Source organism: Mirounga leonina, unplaced genomic scaffold, assembly GCF_011800145.1.
Source record: "Mirounga leonina isolate KUSES-001 unplaced genomic scaffold, KU_Mleo_1.0 Mir_176, whole genome shotgun sequence".
In the NCBI taxonomy this organism is placed as follows: Eukaryota; Metazoa; Chordata; class Mammalia; order Carnivora; family Phocidae; genus Mirounga; species Mirounga leonina.
The window spans coordinates 37,349,465-37,364,736 of record NW_023270454.1 but is presented as its reverse complement, the minus strand read 5'-3'; the positions used below and the strand labels follow the sequence as shown (position 1 = coordinate 37,364,736).

The following is a 15,272-nucleotide window of genomic DNA, read 5'->3' as shown; positions in this document are numbered from 1 at the left end:
GTCATTCTCCTTCTCCTTACCACAGCCTCTAGCTAGTGAGAAGTGTCCTCTGTGCTTCCAAAAACAAAAGGAAAAAGCATAGGGAGATTAGCCAGAGCTGGCTTGGGAACCCAGGTCACTCTTCGGAATGGTGGCACTTCCCGCACTTGTAATTTGTGTGATTACAGTCCTTCAGTAGCCACCCCCTCTTGCCTTTAGCACACAGTCCTGCCCCCTCAGTGGGTCTGACTCCCGCCCTCCTCCATTCCTCTCCTTGAATTCTGTTCCAGCCACTCAGAAGGACCTGAGGCTGTGAGCTCTGTGCAGTCTGGTCAAACAGGCTGTAGCACCCACATGACCTTGAGCAGATCCCTGTCAGCTTTCTGAGATGCTCTTCTCGCAGGTTCTGTGAAATGGGAGCACGGCTGCCACTAAGTGCATCGGCGTGTACGTGTCCGGCCCAGTGCTGGAGCGAGCGGCTGGGCCTCGTGGGAGCTAGGGTGTGGAGGGGTGACGATGATGTTGGCCCTGGCTGCATCAGCTCAGGGCAGACACCGCCTCATCCAGAAAGCCTTCCCAGGGTCCGCGTGATCGCTGGATGCTTCCTCCTCTGTTCTCCCCAAGGACCCTGGGCAACTCTCTACGTGGCAGTCATCACACTGTGTTATGATTATCAGCTTGTCATTCTCTACTCACTTGACTGGGCACTCATGGAGAGCAGGTGTCCTAGTCCCCCGGGTGTCCCCAGGGCCTAGCATGGGGCCTGACAGGTAGTTCTCGGGCCGTAAATGATGAGTGAACTAGGTCCACGTCCAAGTCTCCTAATGGGCAGTGAAGGCCTCCTCGCCCAGCCCTGGACGAGGGCGACTGTCTTGTCACAGGCGTTTGCCCACCGCTGCTGCTGTCCCCTCAGTATGCTCATTTGGAACCGACAGTGTGCTGACGGTGGGATTCTCCCTCTCTGGCACTTAAGCGATAACTGTGGCATTTATTTGAACAGAGATTTCCCATAATATACAGATCTACAATATTTCCTTCTGTCTTTATTAACATTTTCAAACACTTTTGCCCAGGACAGTCGTTCTAGACTTCGGCTGTACGTTTCCGAGGCTGGAATGAAAGATCATTTCACTAATGTGTTAGCTTCTGCTCGGAGACCTTGCAAATGAGGTTTTAAAACCTTTCATTCCAACGCAAACTTCTGATGCGATTCTGACATCATATAATCAGAGTCAAATATCTTGGTTGGGGGGGCGATTTAATCACTTCATATAAGCCATCATTTCTTTCCTTGATATGTATTCTCCCTGTTCTGTGTCCTTTGAATATTTTAAATTATGCTCATTGCTCAAAGAGCCCAGAATCGGGCACTTGTTTTGCCAAGCACTGCCCAAAGCCTGATCCGTCTGTGTTGTGCAAGAAATGTTCACTAGATGCAGTAGTTCTCCCGTGACTGGTGCAGCTGTTGTCAAATTTTAACAGTTACGGCCCTAACTCCCCTCCCCCATTGCTGAAATGCTTGTGCTCTTCTGCTGCCAAGAAAGTTTTTAATATGCATGGAGCGTAGAGTCTGGTATTGGAAGAGATCGGGTCACAGTTTGAATCAGAAGCAGCATATATTGCTGATATGTTACATTTTATAAATATAAACTGTAAAGTATATACATACACAGCTACTGTCATAATTTTATGTATCTGAGGGTTTATTCCTGCTCACCACGAAATCTACAGGGTCTTTCCCTGAAATACAGACTCCAGAGCAAGAGTGTGCATTTATTATTATTATTATTACTTTTATAGAGGTCTCTCAGCACTTCCAAAAATGCACATTCTACTCCCCGCTTATATGTTCCCAACCCGCGCCCCCCCCCCCCCCCCCCCCGCCCCCCACCAGAGCACAGGAGACGTCTCTGTTGCCTTAGGAATAGCCAGATAGGCTTTCAGTGTAAGTATTTTCAAGAATGAGTTTCTGAGGGGCGCCTGGGTGGCTCAGTTGGTTAAGCGACTGCCTTCGGCTCAGGTCATGATCCTGGAGTCCTGGGATCGAGTCCCGAATCGGGCTCCCTGCTCGGCGGGGAGCCTGCTTCTCCCTCTGACCCTCCCCCTCTCATGCTCTCTGTCTCTCATTCTCTGTCTCGCACAAAAAAAAAAAAAAAAAAAAATCTAAAAAAAAAAACAAAAAAAGAATGAGCTTCTGAGTTAGCAGTATGAAATCTTTATGTGTTTTTCTGCAACCCTCTTGTTGCCATTTGAGAAGGAAATGTCTCTCCTCAAAGAAGGTGGCGGATACTGGCTCTTCTGCGCTCAAAATGGAGACGGGTCCATTCAGAAGAAGGCTCTTTCAGTTTAGTGTGTGAAATTGGGAAGCTAGCAAACAAACAGTTATTAGTACTTCCCTTTAACTTATTTCTGTTTTGGTAAATGTGGTTTCTGAGCTTTTCAGGAAGAGTCGACTTCTGCCTCCATTTTTGCAGACCACAAGCTGGCTTTCAGGAAATATGTGGCGCTTAGGTACTTTGTTGTAATTGGTTGCAGCTCATCATTAAATAAAATGGGTGGTTTGTGATCATGCCAGTCCTACTCATCAAAAATTTGTAAAGGGGCAGTAGGAAGAAGGATATAAATGTTTTCTGATGCTTAAATTTGGGAAGTGGTAGGAGTGAACACTGAAAATATTTCATTATGTTTTAGCAGGTAATAAGCTTTTTATTCTTAGATTACCCATCATTTTTGGTTTTTAACCCAAAGACTTTTTTTTTTTAACCAGGATTCTCCTCTGAACCACAGCCAAAAATAAAGGGGGGGGGGAAAGAAAAGGCCTGAATATTTTCTCCCATTTTCCCAAAGATGTGAATGTTAAGAACTTAGAAGTCTGAAATCTTATTCTGCTTATAAGCCACCACATTTGTCTGTTGTGGTTTCATGGATACTGGTAGAAGATGCAGGACTCCTGGTCAAAAGACTACTGATCATAGCAGGAGTAGTAGTCAGAGGATCAGATCCCTGACTCCTAGTTCCTACAGGCTAGTGCCCCATGGGCCGGCTGATACCTGCATGCGGAGTGTTAAAAGAGAGGAACCCAGAGCTTAGGAAACCCAGATCTTCTATGATGAGCAGTAAAGCCTGCTTTTTTCTCCACGGGGAGACCCAGTCTCTATCTCCCCAGGCTGTTTGCTCTACAGACATCCTTGGAAAGATAGTCTAGGAGAAAGGCAGCCAATGCCTCTGCTCAGTAGGAGTGCAGAACATGAGAAGCACATCAAGAATTGTTTCTCACCACATGGGTAGCTGGAACCATTCTAGATGTATAGGAGAGATGTTAATTTTATGTACCTGGATGCCTTAGGGCTTAATTCTCTCTGAGGGCTCAGGCTGAGAAAAACTGAGAGACCTTTGCTGGGGTCTGCCATTTCCAAAATGCCCAGTGTGTTAAATCAGAGATGAGAAAGAGAATCTCAGAAACGATATTTTCCTCTGCTGCTTTTTGGGAAAATATAAATAGTGTATCTAGAGCATTAAATACAGTTGACCCTCGAACACTCAGGTTTGAACTGCACAGGTCCACTTCGATGTCGGTTTTTTCAATACAGTACAGTAGTGTAAGTGTCCTTTCTCTTCATTACGATTTTCTTAAAAACATTTTTTCTAGCTTACTTTATTGTAAGGATACAGTACATAATGCAAATGTAACATACAAAATATAGGTGAATTGACTGTTATCGGTAAGGCTTCCGAAGTTCAACAGAAGGCAATTAGCAAGGGTTAAGTTTTGGGGGGAGTCAAAAGTTACATGTAGATTTTTGACTGCATGGGGATCAGTGTCCCTAATTCTCGCATTTTCAGGGGTCAACTGTAGTTAAAAAATTTCTGATCTTCATTACAGTAAAACCCCCAAAACAAACAAAGGACCCCACCAAATTCTGTAAAGGAGGAGGTGGTTTATATAAAGAAGCTTACGCTTACAATTTCTTGCCTTCAACAACAATTTGGGCAGTGTGCTTGTGGGAGACCCCTATGAGACATGTCGTTATTGGACCTCTGTTGGCTGAGGTGAGAACTCATTTTAGGACTTTCTATTTACTTAACCACTTCTTGCCTCTTCCTCACTCTTTTCCAGTGGAGAAGCCTGTGAAACATTTCTAGTACCCAACCCAGCAGCTGTTCTGTTTGTTTTCCAAACTTTGTTTTGCCACGTAGGTCTCCTCTTTCATAGGACTTCCGATTCTCCACGTGACTTTTGATGCCTCCTCCCCACTGAGACTGTTTCCAGACTTGGGTTTTGCTCCCTCTTTTGAATATTCCACCTCACAAAGTTTTTGCCCGTGTGCGATCCTGAAATCCGAAGGAGAAGTGACTGGCTCAGGCTTCGGAGATGCTGTAGGGGGAAACCCAGGAAATTGAATATAGAAACTTAAGTCTCAGTGGGAAGTCTGAACGGTTATCTGGGTGAACTGGTCAGTGCTGGATCACATAGCACATCTGTATATTGAAGGACATCAAAAAGATCACAGAAAGCAAACAAAAATGGCTAATGTTGAGAACTTGACCCTGAACAAGGATTGCTGAGTCTGAGTCCCTGTTTTGGGACAGGATGGAGAAGGCCAAGTTAAGGGATAGGCTTAGACCTATAACACCTGCTATGCCAACAGTTCTTTCACTTTCCAAAAGGATTTCCTTTACAGAAAAGCAAATCACTTAAAAAAAAAAAGATGTGAGGATTAAGTAGATAATAGCTATACAATTTATGATCTTTATTTTTAAAGAGCCTTATAAATATAGTCGCCATTGTTACTTTATCTTCATCCTGTAGCTGTCCTCCCTCTCTGCAGATGGATGGCCATCATTTAATCACTAGGCTATTTATGACCTGGAAGCGTTGATGGGGGTGTGGTAAAACATCTCATCTGTTGCCACCACCACCCTCCGAGCACCTTGAATAATTGCTGGGAGATGAAATGGCAATTGTTTGGCTAAGTGCGGTCTTAAATTCTCTGTCAGAGTTTCACTCACGCCTTCTTCTCCCTTCCTGATTAGGAAGACACCACTTAAGGTTCATTTTCTGACAAGGCATTGAGTGACTTTTGGTGCTGGCAAGACAGATCATTTGAGATTTATAGGTTTCTTTGCTTGGTTATGAAATAGGTTTTACGACTTCCACATGAATTGGCTGGATCGGGGGATTGTAAATAAATGGTTCAAAAAATAATGTTTTTTAAAATGTGAGCCCCTCTCCCCTTTACTGGTCAAAGGATAGGAGACCTTCTAGTGTACTAAATATCTATAAAGTCAGTAATGCAATATTTCATGTACTTGATTTGTAAAATCCAATTGTAGTGGTAGAATGGTTGTTCAGATGTTCATGGAAGACTTCATATGCCTAGCACTCTGCCTGGCTCTCTGAGGTCTGTGGAAGGAGTTAAAGACCTGATTTTACCCCAAAGGCAAGAAAGATCTCTGAAACCATCACAGAATAACTCCTGCCAACCTGCCCTCCTATTTCTTACTGGGCTGGGCCTTCAGAGATCTGTGCCTTAGACCAAAGGAGAAGCATTCGGGGAGGCAGGCCTGGAGCTGAGCTGAGGAAGGGACAGATTGGGGCTGGCAGAGGGGTTGGGGAGCCTGAGAGGTGAGGAGAGACCTGAGGCAGAGTGCGGGACCCATCAGGGAGCAGGCAGAGGACAGGTCGGGGAACGCACTCGTTCTTGGGGAGACGGATGGGGCAGCCTGGGTCTCAGGTGGCTGAGGGTGGCTGGTTGAGCCACTCGAGTTGGAGGACTTGGACTGGGGGCTGAGCCAGGAGACCACAGTGGAGACACAGGCACGAAGCAACGTGATGAGAAGGTAGAGAAGAGGACAGCCTGGGGGCTATTGGAAGCGAAAATGGACTGAATTTGATGTTAGTTCTGCTGCAGAGGAAAGAAGCAAAGGTAATGCTCAGGAATGGGGAAGGATAAGGAAGCTGCTCACGGAAACTGGTTTTAGCTGAAGAGGGTGAATTTGAGGTGAAGAGCATCTGGGTGTAGCAGCCATTGAATACATGTGTGTCGAAAATGTCGTTGAAGCGAGCAGCTTTCATCACTGTGCTTTTAAAGTAAGCTTCATATACCATAGTCACAAGCCTCTAGTTTGGAGATAATTAAAGAGTAATTTAATTCAGATCAGCATCTATTTATTGCCTTCTTTTTCATGGTTAGAGGCCCCTCCCTGAGTCTGTTCACTGACCTTTTTACGTTAGCTTTTTTTTTTTTTTTAATTTGCAAATATTAGGGAATGTTAAGGTCCCCAAAGATTTTTGCTGTTCATGGGTTTCTCTCTTAAGTGCTGTCTTTGGTCTGCTCTAGAGGAATCTTGATTCCTAGGGGCAGTTTTTTCTGAGTTGTCCTGTGTGTATGACCAGATGAAACAGCTTTAAACACTGAAAGGCCATGTGTTGGGTTTTTGGATCGACAGGTCATGAGTTTGACTGTAGATTCTGACACTTTCCTTATAAGCAGAGAACATGAGCACCTCAAAAGTCCAAGTAACTGGTCACGGCAGTTGGATTCTAGTGTCCTAATTAGTGAACTGATACGGTGCTAGGTTGGACAAGACTCGATCTTCTCCATGAACCTGGAGAAGTCCAAGGCATCTCTCCTTTGGATTGTGGTTCTTGGGGCTACAGACCAGTGAGAACTCTGTCCTGTTCTAGTCATTGGGGGAGATAAGGAAGCTATCGTCTTAGCCATTTAGGAATGGGGTGTCACGTATTTGGTGCTCTGTGGCCTTTATACTATTAACCCTGTCCTTCAAATTTCCATCTGCAGTCCCTGCCAGACGAGATCACCCATGGTCCAGTGGCTTAACACGCAGTCCCCAGCCACACCAAGCTGCAGCCCAGTGGTCACACCTTCTTCGCCCAAGCCACCGCCTTCTCCCCTCTCTCTGCCTGCCGCCATAGTGGACAAGCCGCTGGAAAGGTACGGGGTATGGAAAATGATGTCGAAGACAGGGGCAGCACACAGGCTTGATCAACCTGAGCAGCTTCTTGTGTTCCCCGCACAAAAGAGGCTTGCTCAGGTTCTCGCAGAAGTGCTGGCCTAGCAAGCCCTTCGTCCTGGGTGGTAGGCTGAAGTTCTTCTTGTCTTCACTGGCTTCTCCCCACTCCAGTGAGGTGGGGCACTTCCTTCTGCTTCAGTTTGCATCTGGCTAACACCATGGTCTCCCTCCTCCTCTGGTGTGCTCTTTCCCCAGAAGGGCACAGAGGGCATTTTGACAAGTGGTGAGAAGCTGAGCCTTGAAATGCCTTTTGGAGGCAGGCGGAGGGGGTCAAATAGCGAAGACCCAGCGCAGAACAACAAACTCCTTCCAGAGTGGTGTGGAAGGAGACTGTCCGCGTGGACAGAGGGATGTCCGCTGAGCACTGCCCCAAGTCACTCGGTGCGCGCGCCTCTCCCTTCACTGCCTCACCTTCTGTCTCAAGATACTGGTGCTTTCCTAATAGATGAATGCAGCGCTTAGGAGTAAACATACCCTGTGGCTCCGATAATGCTGAATGATGGGAAAAGGGCATCCCACCGGGCAGAGAGGAGAATTAGGTGATGAGGTTCAGTGAAAGCTTCTCAGAGAAGCTCCCAGAAGAAAGATTTGAATTTGAAACCCATCATTTACTTGAAAATCAAGTGCTGTAGATGTGCCCGATGTTCACTTCGCTGCTATTTGGTTGGTTGGTTGGTTGGTCGGTTTGTTTTTTTGGAAGGAGTTTTCCCACTGGTGCTGTGTAAATGAGGTGTGGGAAGGGGTGGGGTTGGGGGGAGGTGAGGTTTCCCCTCCCGGTTTCTCACCTTTTAATTCATGTCTTTCATGTTCCCTTCTCAGCATTGTCAGTCGGAAGGCTCGAGCAGTGTATCCGTGTGAAGCAGAACACAGCTCAGAATTGTCTTTTGAAATAGGAGCAATTTTTGAGGATGGTAAGTGTCTGTGGGAGCTCTGTGGTAGCATATATTCTGTCCCCCCTCGGAATGTCTACAATCTGGAGTAAGCAGTCACTGGTTGTGGGCTTGTCAGGGGCACACGTCCATCCCTTGACCCTTTGGGCAGGAGAGAGCTGGCCCAGTTGGCTGCCGGGGGGCGTGGGGGGCGGCTATGGAATTCCACTTCTGCTTTCATCTTGATGATTCTCCAGCTCTTTGAACTCTTGTGAATCTTTGCTCAGGACATCCTTCTCCTGATGTAGAGAAGCCAGTGCCACTTGGAACTAAGAAATACTTCTAATTTGCATCCTTTGTTTTCTTCTCCCAGAGTCTCCAGCCAAGCCTCCTCTGTGTGTCAGGTTTGCCAGATCTGAGTTACAGAAGAGAACTCTTGTCAAAAAATTTTGGTTTATAGTTCCCATGCCATTCTTTTGCTTTACATGATCTTTGCTCATTTGAATAGTGTGTGAATCTCTGGATCTGGGTATTGACTTTGTACATTGAAGCAAGGGTGTGGATTTTATCCCAGTCTTTAATATTCACACACAAGCGTTTAGGAGCTTTGCCTGGCTTAGTATTTCACAGATTTCTCCTATGGTTCATTGTTTGTCTCTTTTCCCCCGTCTCCTGATTTCTTCCTTAACAGTCTTGCTCATTCTGAAATTCATGGGTTGCTGTGGAAACAGTGATGCATGTGGGTGGAGCTGCCCAAAAGAGTTCTGGGGAGGCAGTGAGGATCTTAGATGCTTGGAATGGAAAGGTGGGTTAGCCAGAATGTTTGGAATATATGGAATATATCAACACAACACCTAGTGGTATATTGTCAGTAATGCAGCGTTTGCTGGTGATTGTCTTTTAGAAAGCAATTTGCCTATTTATTTATATTTAGAGAAGGAGCGGGGAGGGACAGAGGGAAAAGGCGAGAGAAAATCTTAAGCAGCCTCCACGCCCAGTGGGGAGCCTGACGTGGGGCTTGATCTCACGGCCCTGAGATCATGACCTGAGCCAAAATCAAGAGTGAAATTAAGCATCAGACGCTTAACCGGCTGAGCCACCCAGGCGCCCCGCAAGTTGCCTCATTTAGAATAGATTTGTGTGTGTGATGTGTACTCTTGAGAGCCAGGAACTCCTGATAGTGTCAGAAAACAAACAACACTCCCGCCAGAACCCCACATAGAGCAGAATTATACTTTATGGAGAAATTTTATTTTTGGAGTAGAAGCAAGGTCATTCCTCTGTCACCATGACACACACACATGTGATTTTGCCAGGAGAGCATGGTAAAAAGTCTGCCCTACTCCAGGCCCTTCGCATGTTGGCCCACCACGTGGCAGGACAGAACACTGAGACATTTGAGAGGTGATGGTGAACGTTTACATTGTGTGGTGATGAGACCTGATTGGGAGCTTCTGAAACCCCTTAGGCTATATTGTTCATCAGATGTTTACCTTGGTAGGAGGTGTATCTATTAGGATGCCTTTGGTTGCAAGAAACTGATACAACCGGCTATCAGTCGTGAAAATAGACTAGCTCCTACAGCGATTAAGTCTGGAAGCGTTGGCTAATTCACATTCTCAAAGACAACATCAAAATCACGGTAGAGCCATCTCTGCTGAGCCGTTCACAGCTTGTGGACAGGGGCTGGCTTCCGCGATGGGGACGAGATGGCTGCCAGTCCAGGCATCATAGCTATGCTAGACCCTCGCAGAGGGGGGTGCCTCATCCTTGTGTGTTTTTTTTGTTTGTTTTTCTTTTTTTTTAAGAAGGAGAAAACTTTTCCAGAACTTCTTCCTTCGTTTACCTGCCCTCACGTCTCAATAGTCAGAACAAGGTCAGATGCTCACTCCAAACCCATCACTGGCCAGGGCTTAGGGCAATCTGAACCACACTGGGCGCAGGGACCCCTCCTCTGGGCACACAGACACGTGAATGATGGTCAGGACCTCAACCAAATCCAGTTTCTGCCATCATGGGTAACAGGGGAAAGGCTAACAGATGTCAGACACGAGAGACTGACTGCTGTACCTCTGAAGTCCCCCCCCCCCCCCCACGCACGCACGCACACACACATACCAGTATCTCACTGTGTTCAGGAAGAGGAGAGTGATGAGAGCAGGTAACTATGGATCATCAACCCTGCAGTTATTTTGCTTAAGATCAGATTGGCTTTTCTGCTTTCTCTGTGCCTTTGGATGAGTTAAGTTCTCTCTGGATCAGATTCTCCATCCTAGTCTTCACGGATGTCTACAAGAGTGATGCGGTGTCAGAGCAGCATCTTGGGCCACGGGTGTGGGTAGGGCTTTGAGAACAGCGCAGACGTCCGTGGAGGATGGGGCCGAGCAGGGAGCCACACTTGGCGCCCTGTGGGGAGCCGGGGACCGGCTCCGTTCTGAGCCAAGGTCTGTGTCCCTCCGACTCGGTGCTCTGTAGTGCTGTGTCCAGCTCTGGCTGGGTCCCTGGCACAGTGGTTCCTCAGTCTCTCCCTCAGGCCAGCTGCCCCCTTCTCCTACACAAGTATATTAGCGTCTTATTTTATGTGAGCTCCTTGTCCTGCGCGTGCTCCCTGTGACCCTCCTGCAGTGACGGCACAGAGAAGCACGGCGGACACAGAGGAATGCATTCAGAACGTACACCGTGACCCTCGCGGTGTCTTTGGGCTAGTTCTAAAAGGGTACGGAAAGTGAAAGGCCCTTAAACAGGATTTATTCTTTTTAGTCTGCACCTTCATCTCTGTGCATAATTGATCTCTTAGCAGAAAATGCATAATTTGTTGTGTGCTTGCTTAGGATGTGTAGTGAAGCTCTTCCTTGAATGGTTTGGGGTCTTCCTCTCCGGGGACCGACACAGAGTAGGACAGAAGGGCAGCTCGTCCGGCCTCAACTTCTGTGGAGCGAGGCAGGGCTCCGGGTGGCCGCTGTGACAGCACCAGCCACAGGAATGTGGCCAGGACCACCTCTTTTCTGCACACCGGCAATACTTTGGCCTCTAAAATGTCCGAGACCTTTTCCCTGTGTTCGCTTGTCCACTGGAGCCTTACCGGCTATCATAAATGCTCTTGCAGTATAATCGCCTTTTGTACCTCATATGGGCAGCAAAGAAAATTGGTTTATGGCATTCAGTGGCCTTTGGTAAAGACAAAATCCAGGTCAAAGTGGCCCGTGGGCCGCATCATCAGTAGTTATGTGGTTTGTAATATATACAACAGTGAGAAACCCTAAAGCAGAGTGTGGAAGAGAAAGGGATCTTTAGTAATGAAGTAGCTTGATAGCTGTTCCTTGCTCTTTTGCTCTTACCATGTGGACCTGGACGTAAGTTATGAGTTTAAATTGTAGGCTGAAGATTGATCTGTATTGTAGACACATGAATGCTTAGCGGTTGTTTAGGGGCAGTGTCTCCCATATCCCCCAGGGAGGGCCGTGTTTGTAAAGTCTCAGGGCAGCTTATATTCCTGTGACTGCCGTATGGACCTTCCCTTCTCTCCGGGCCCGGGGAACTCCAGAAGCACATTTGCCTGGTGACCAGTCAGTCCTGCTCTCTTTCCAGATAGGCAGCTTTTCGGTTGGCAGACCCTCCTGTCAGACTGGGGAGTGGTGTCCCTCCATAGGCTGCCAGGCACAAAGAGGGGGGCCCTCTGGTGGGAGGATTTCCGGGAGCTGGCCATCTCTCAGCAGCGACCCCCCGACTTTGTTCATTTCCATGTGGATATGTGGCTGAGCCGATGCCTTGGGGAGCAGGTGTGGCCCAGGTTAATCTTTTAAAACTCCTGGTGATTCATTTTTAAAGATCTCGAATATATAAAGAGTAATCCTTGCAAAACAATTTAGCATTATCTTGGCAGGTTGAATCTGTACAGACCCCACAACCCAACAATTGTACTCCTGTACTCTAACAATTGTACCTGTGGGGATCCTTACATGTTAAGTAAAAAAAAAAAAAAAAAAAGTGAGTGCCAGAAGGCTGTATGTAATGTGGTTCTGGCTAAGCTCTGAAATAAGCAAAATAAATAGCATATTATTTAGAGATCTGTACACGTGCGATGAAACTGTGATTTAAACCTAGCTGGGGTAAGAGGATGAGAAATAGAACATTCAAGCTACTGGTCACCTCGAGGTGGTAGGGGCATTAGGTGAGCTAAGCAGAGGAACCAACCCAGGACGAGGCCCCCGTATCGGTCATGCGCTGGTGGCTTCCCAGTATTCACTGTATTATGGTGATGCGTCATAATACTTGAATATTTGTCATATATATTGTTTTTATTATGCTAAAAAAAAAAACCCACCCAAACTGGAACTGAGTCCATATTCGGTTCTGGAGAAAGCTTCTTGCAAGTTATTCTTGCCGCTGGCTCCTGTGCTCCTGTTGTTATAGGACGGTAAATGAGGAGGACGTGGGAAAAGCACAGTGAGATTTCACCTCATACCCATTAGGATGACTGTTCTCAAAAACACAGAAGAGAGCAAGCACTGGCAAGGATGTGGAGAAATCGGAACCCTTGTGCGTTGCCGGTAGGAATGTAAAATGGTGCACATAGCTGCGGGAAGATGGAATGGAAGTTCCTCAGACAGATGAATCACAGAGTTACCATCCAGTCCAGCAATTCCACTTCTGGATATACACACAGAAGATTTGAAAGCAGGGACTCAAACAGGTGTTTGGACACCCGTGTTCACAGCTGCATTTGCACGGTAGCCAAAAGGGAAACACCTGAATGTTCCTTAACGGATGAGCGGATAAACAAAATGTGGTAGATATACGTATAATGGAATATTCGGCCGTGAAAGGAATGAAATTCTGAGACATGCTCCAAAGTGGGTGAATCTTGAAGGTATTAAGTTAAGGGAAACAAGCCAGCCACAAAAGGCCAAATTGTGTATAATTCCACTTATATGAAATATCTGTAACAGGCAAATTCATAAAGACAAAGTAGCATGCAGGGTCCCAGGAGCCCAGGGAGGGGGCTGGGGAGTTAGTGTTTAAGGAACACCGAGTTTCAGTTTGGGAACGGGTAAGAGCTCTGGGGATGGAGATGGTGCTGGTGGTTAGACAACACTGTGACTATTCTGAATTGCATGCTTCCAAATGATCAAAATGGTAAATTTTAGGTTATATATACATTATAACGTAAAAGCAGTTGTCCTAGAGCGCATTGGTGTAACTGTCATCACATACTTACCGGGTTCTTCAGGCTGTGTGGCTTGCTAAGCGGCAGGACAGGGTGTGTAGCTTGGGCCCTTTCTCGCCCCCGGCGCTTGCGGAGGAGGACCTTGCTGTGTCACCTCTGCGGCATGGGAGTCTGTAAGGAGCAGCTGGCTGCCTCTGCACAGCCTCTCGGTGTGGGGAGCAAGCTCCTGACCTGTGGCCCACGGGATTGTGGCCGGCGGTAGCCCAACGTCAGGGAACTGACTACCTCCCAAAGACCCCACCTCCTAATCCCATCCCATGGGGAGTCGGGGTTTCAGTGTATGAATTCTGGGAGGACACACACATGCAGTTCCTCACAGCTGTCTTGCTGCATGCCCTGGCCTTCCCGCAGCATGAGGCGGGCAGGGGCTCCGCGGCTGACACTGACAGGTAGGGTACGGTCTACAGGGACGGGCACCCACACACATTTACTTCCCTGCATTGCACAGGACATGGACCTGGTGGATGCCTGGCATCACACTTCATGTAAATTGTCTCATTTTAGTCTTTGCAGCAACTTCAAATGAGTTACTGCTTCCCCTCTTCAAAATGAGGAGCGTGGCAGTCAGAGGCGCTGAAGTAAATCATCCAGGGTTGCCCAGTCATGAAGGAGCCAGGGTTCCAGCCAGGACCTCATTTCTCTTATACTCACTGCCTCTTGGAGTCAGAATCTTCCCCCAAAATGAGGCCGTTATTTCCGAAACTGCCTGCATTAGGGTTCTCCAGAGAAACAGACACATGGGATATGCCTGTCAGTGAATGAATCGTTTTCCATAGATAGCTATTGGCTCATGCGGTTGTGGGAAATGCACAACCTGCAGGGTAGGCTGGTGGGCTGGAGACCCAGGGAGGCATTGCAGTCCGTGTCCAAAGGCAGTGCAAGGGCAGGGTTCCCTCTTCTTTGAGGGAGCCCACTCTTTGTTCCATTAAGGCCTTCAACTTATTAGGCGAGGCCCACCTGTATCCTGGACGTGCTTTACTCAGAGTCTACTGATTTCCCTGTTCATTACATCTAAACATCTAGAATAACACGTGGGTACCATGGCCTCACCAAGTTAACACATGAAACTACCACTCTGCCATTGGAGGAAGCGGTTTGGTCGGCCAAGTATAGCAGGGAGCCTAGGATGGGTCTTTTGGGATTTGATGCTCCCAGGAGGGACTGGGTCATCACAGAGGTGGTGAGACCCTCACAGGCCTCATCTGTAACCTCTGAGCCACCTTCCCGGGCCTGGGGAGCCCAGCTATGGGTGCTTGGCCCTCCTCCATCCCATTCCCAGGCCTTGGCCATTTCCAAGCTCTTGGATACTGCAAGAGTCTCCTCAGTCCCCTCTTTACGTTGGTGACCCTTCTCTCCTGCCCTTTGGAGAGATGAGGGCTGCAGAAGAAGCAGATGAGGTGTGGAGAAGCCCCCTGGTCTGCGAGAGGATTGGTGCAGGATTCTCGACCTCGCCTGGTTTCCCACATCAGGCCTCCTTCACCTCCAGCTTCATGGGGAACTGCCCTTCTTTTTCTTCTGCTCAGCCTGTGTCTATTAATACCTACTCTGTGTGGGAGTGGGCGTTTGTGGTGTATAAAGAAACAATGAGCACCTCCAAGGTGTTCTTCCATGAGCTACTTTACAGACTCCTTGTAGCAGTCGTCTAGGCTAAGTGCTGGTAGCCCCACCTTGCAGGAGAGGAGGCTGCGTGGGGCCCTGAGGGTTCAGTAGCTCCCGGTGCACCTGGCTGGCACCCGCCAGCTGGGAGTCTCCCTTCCAGGCTCTCTGTCCTGAGCCTGGGGCCCCTTTCCACGGAGGCCCCCAAGTTGCACAACCTCTGGGAGCCTTTCCCATGGAATCCAGTCCCCTTCCCCTGACAGCGGCTTCTGCTGACATTGCCAGCTTGGGGGATTTGGAATAAGGGAGAGCCTTTAAAAATCCTGCTCTGAGGACCAGTTTCAGGCTAGAAATCAGTGAGGGAGCAAAGAAGGTGACTGGCTGCCAGACCGCCTGGAAAGCATATACCTCGTTCATTTGATTATTCATTCTTTTTTTTTTTTCTTAAAGATTTTATTTATTTATTTGACACGGAGAGAGAGAGAGAGAAGGGATCACAAGTAGGCAGAGCGGCATGCAGAGGGAGAGGGAGAAGCTGGCTCCCCACTGAGCAGGGAGCCCGATGC

At 47.8% G+C, this 15,272-nt stretch overlaps 1 protein-coding gene across 3 annotated transcripts in view; it reads left to right on the top strand.

The window, feature by feature from the left end:
• ARHGAP10 (Rho GTPase activating protein 10) overlaps positions 1 to 15,272 on the top strand; it is a 315,853-nt gene that overhangs the window by 298,368 nt on the left and 2,213 nt on the right. For all 3 annotated transcript variants that reach the window (XR_004682438.1, XM_035022940.1, XM_035022942.1), the window contains 2 exons: positions 6,783 to 6,935; positions 7,834 to 7,925. Coding sequence is in view for 2 of the 3 variants with exons in the window: in XM_035022940.1 (XP_034878831.1) it covers positions 6,783 to 6,935; positions 7,834 to 7,925 (245 nt within the window). In the remaining variant the exon portion in view is untranslated. The remainder of the gene's footprint in view (positions 1 to 6,782; positions 6,936 to 7,833; positions 7,926 to 15,272) is intronic.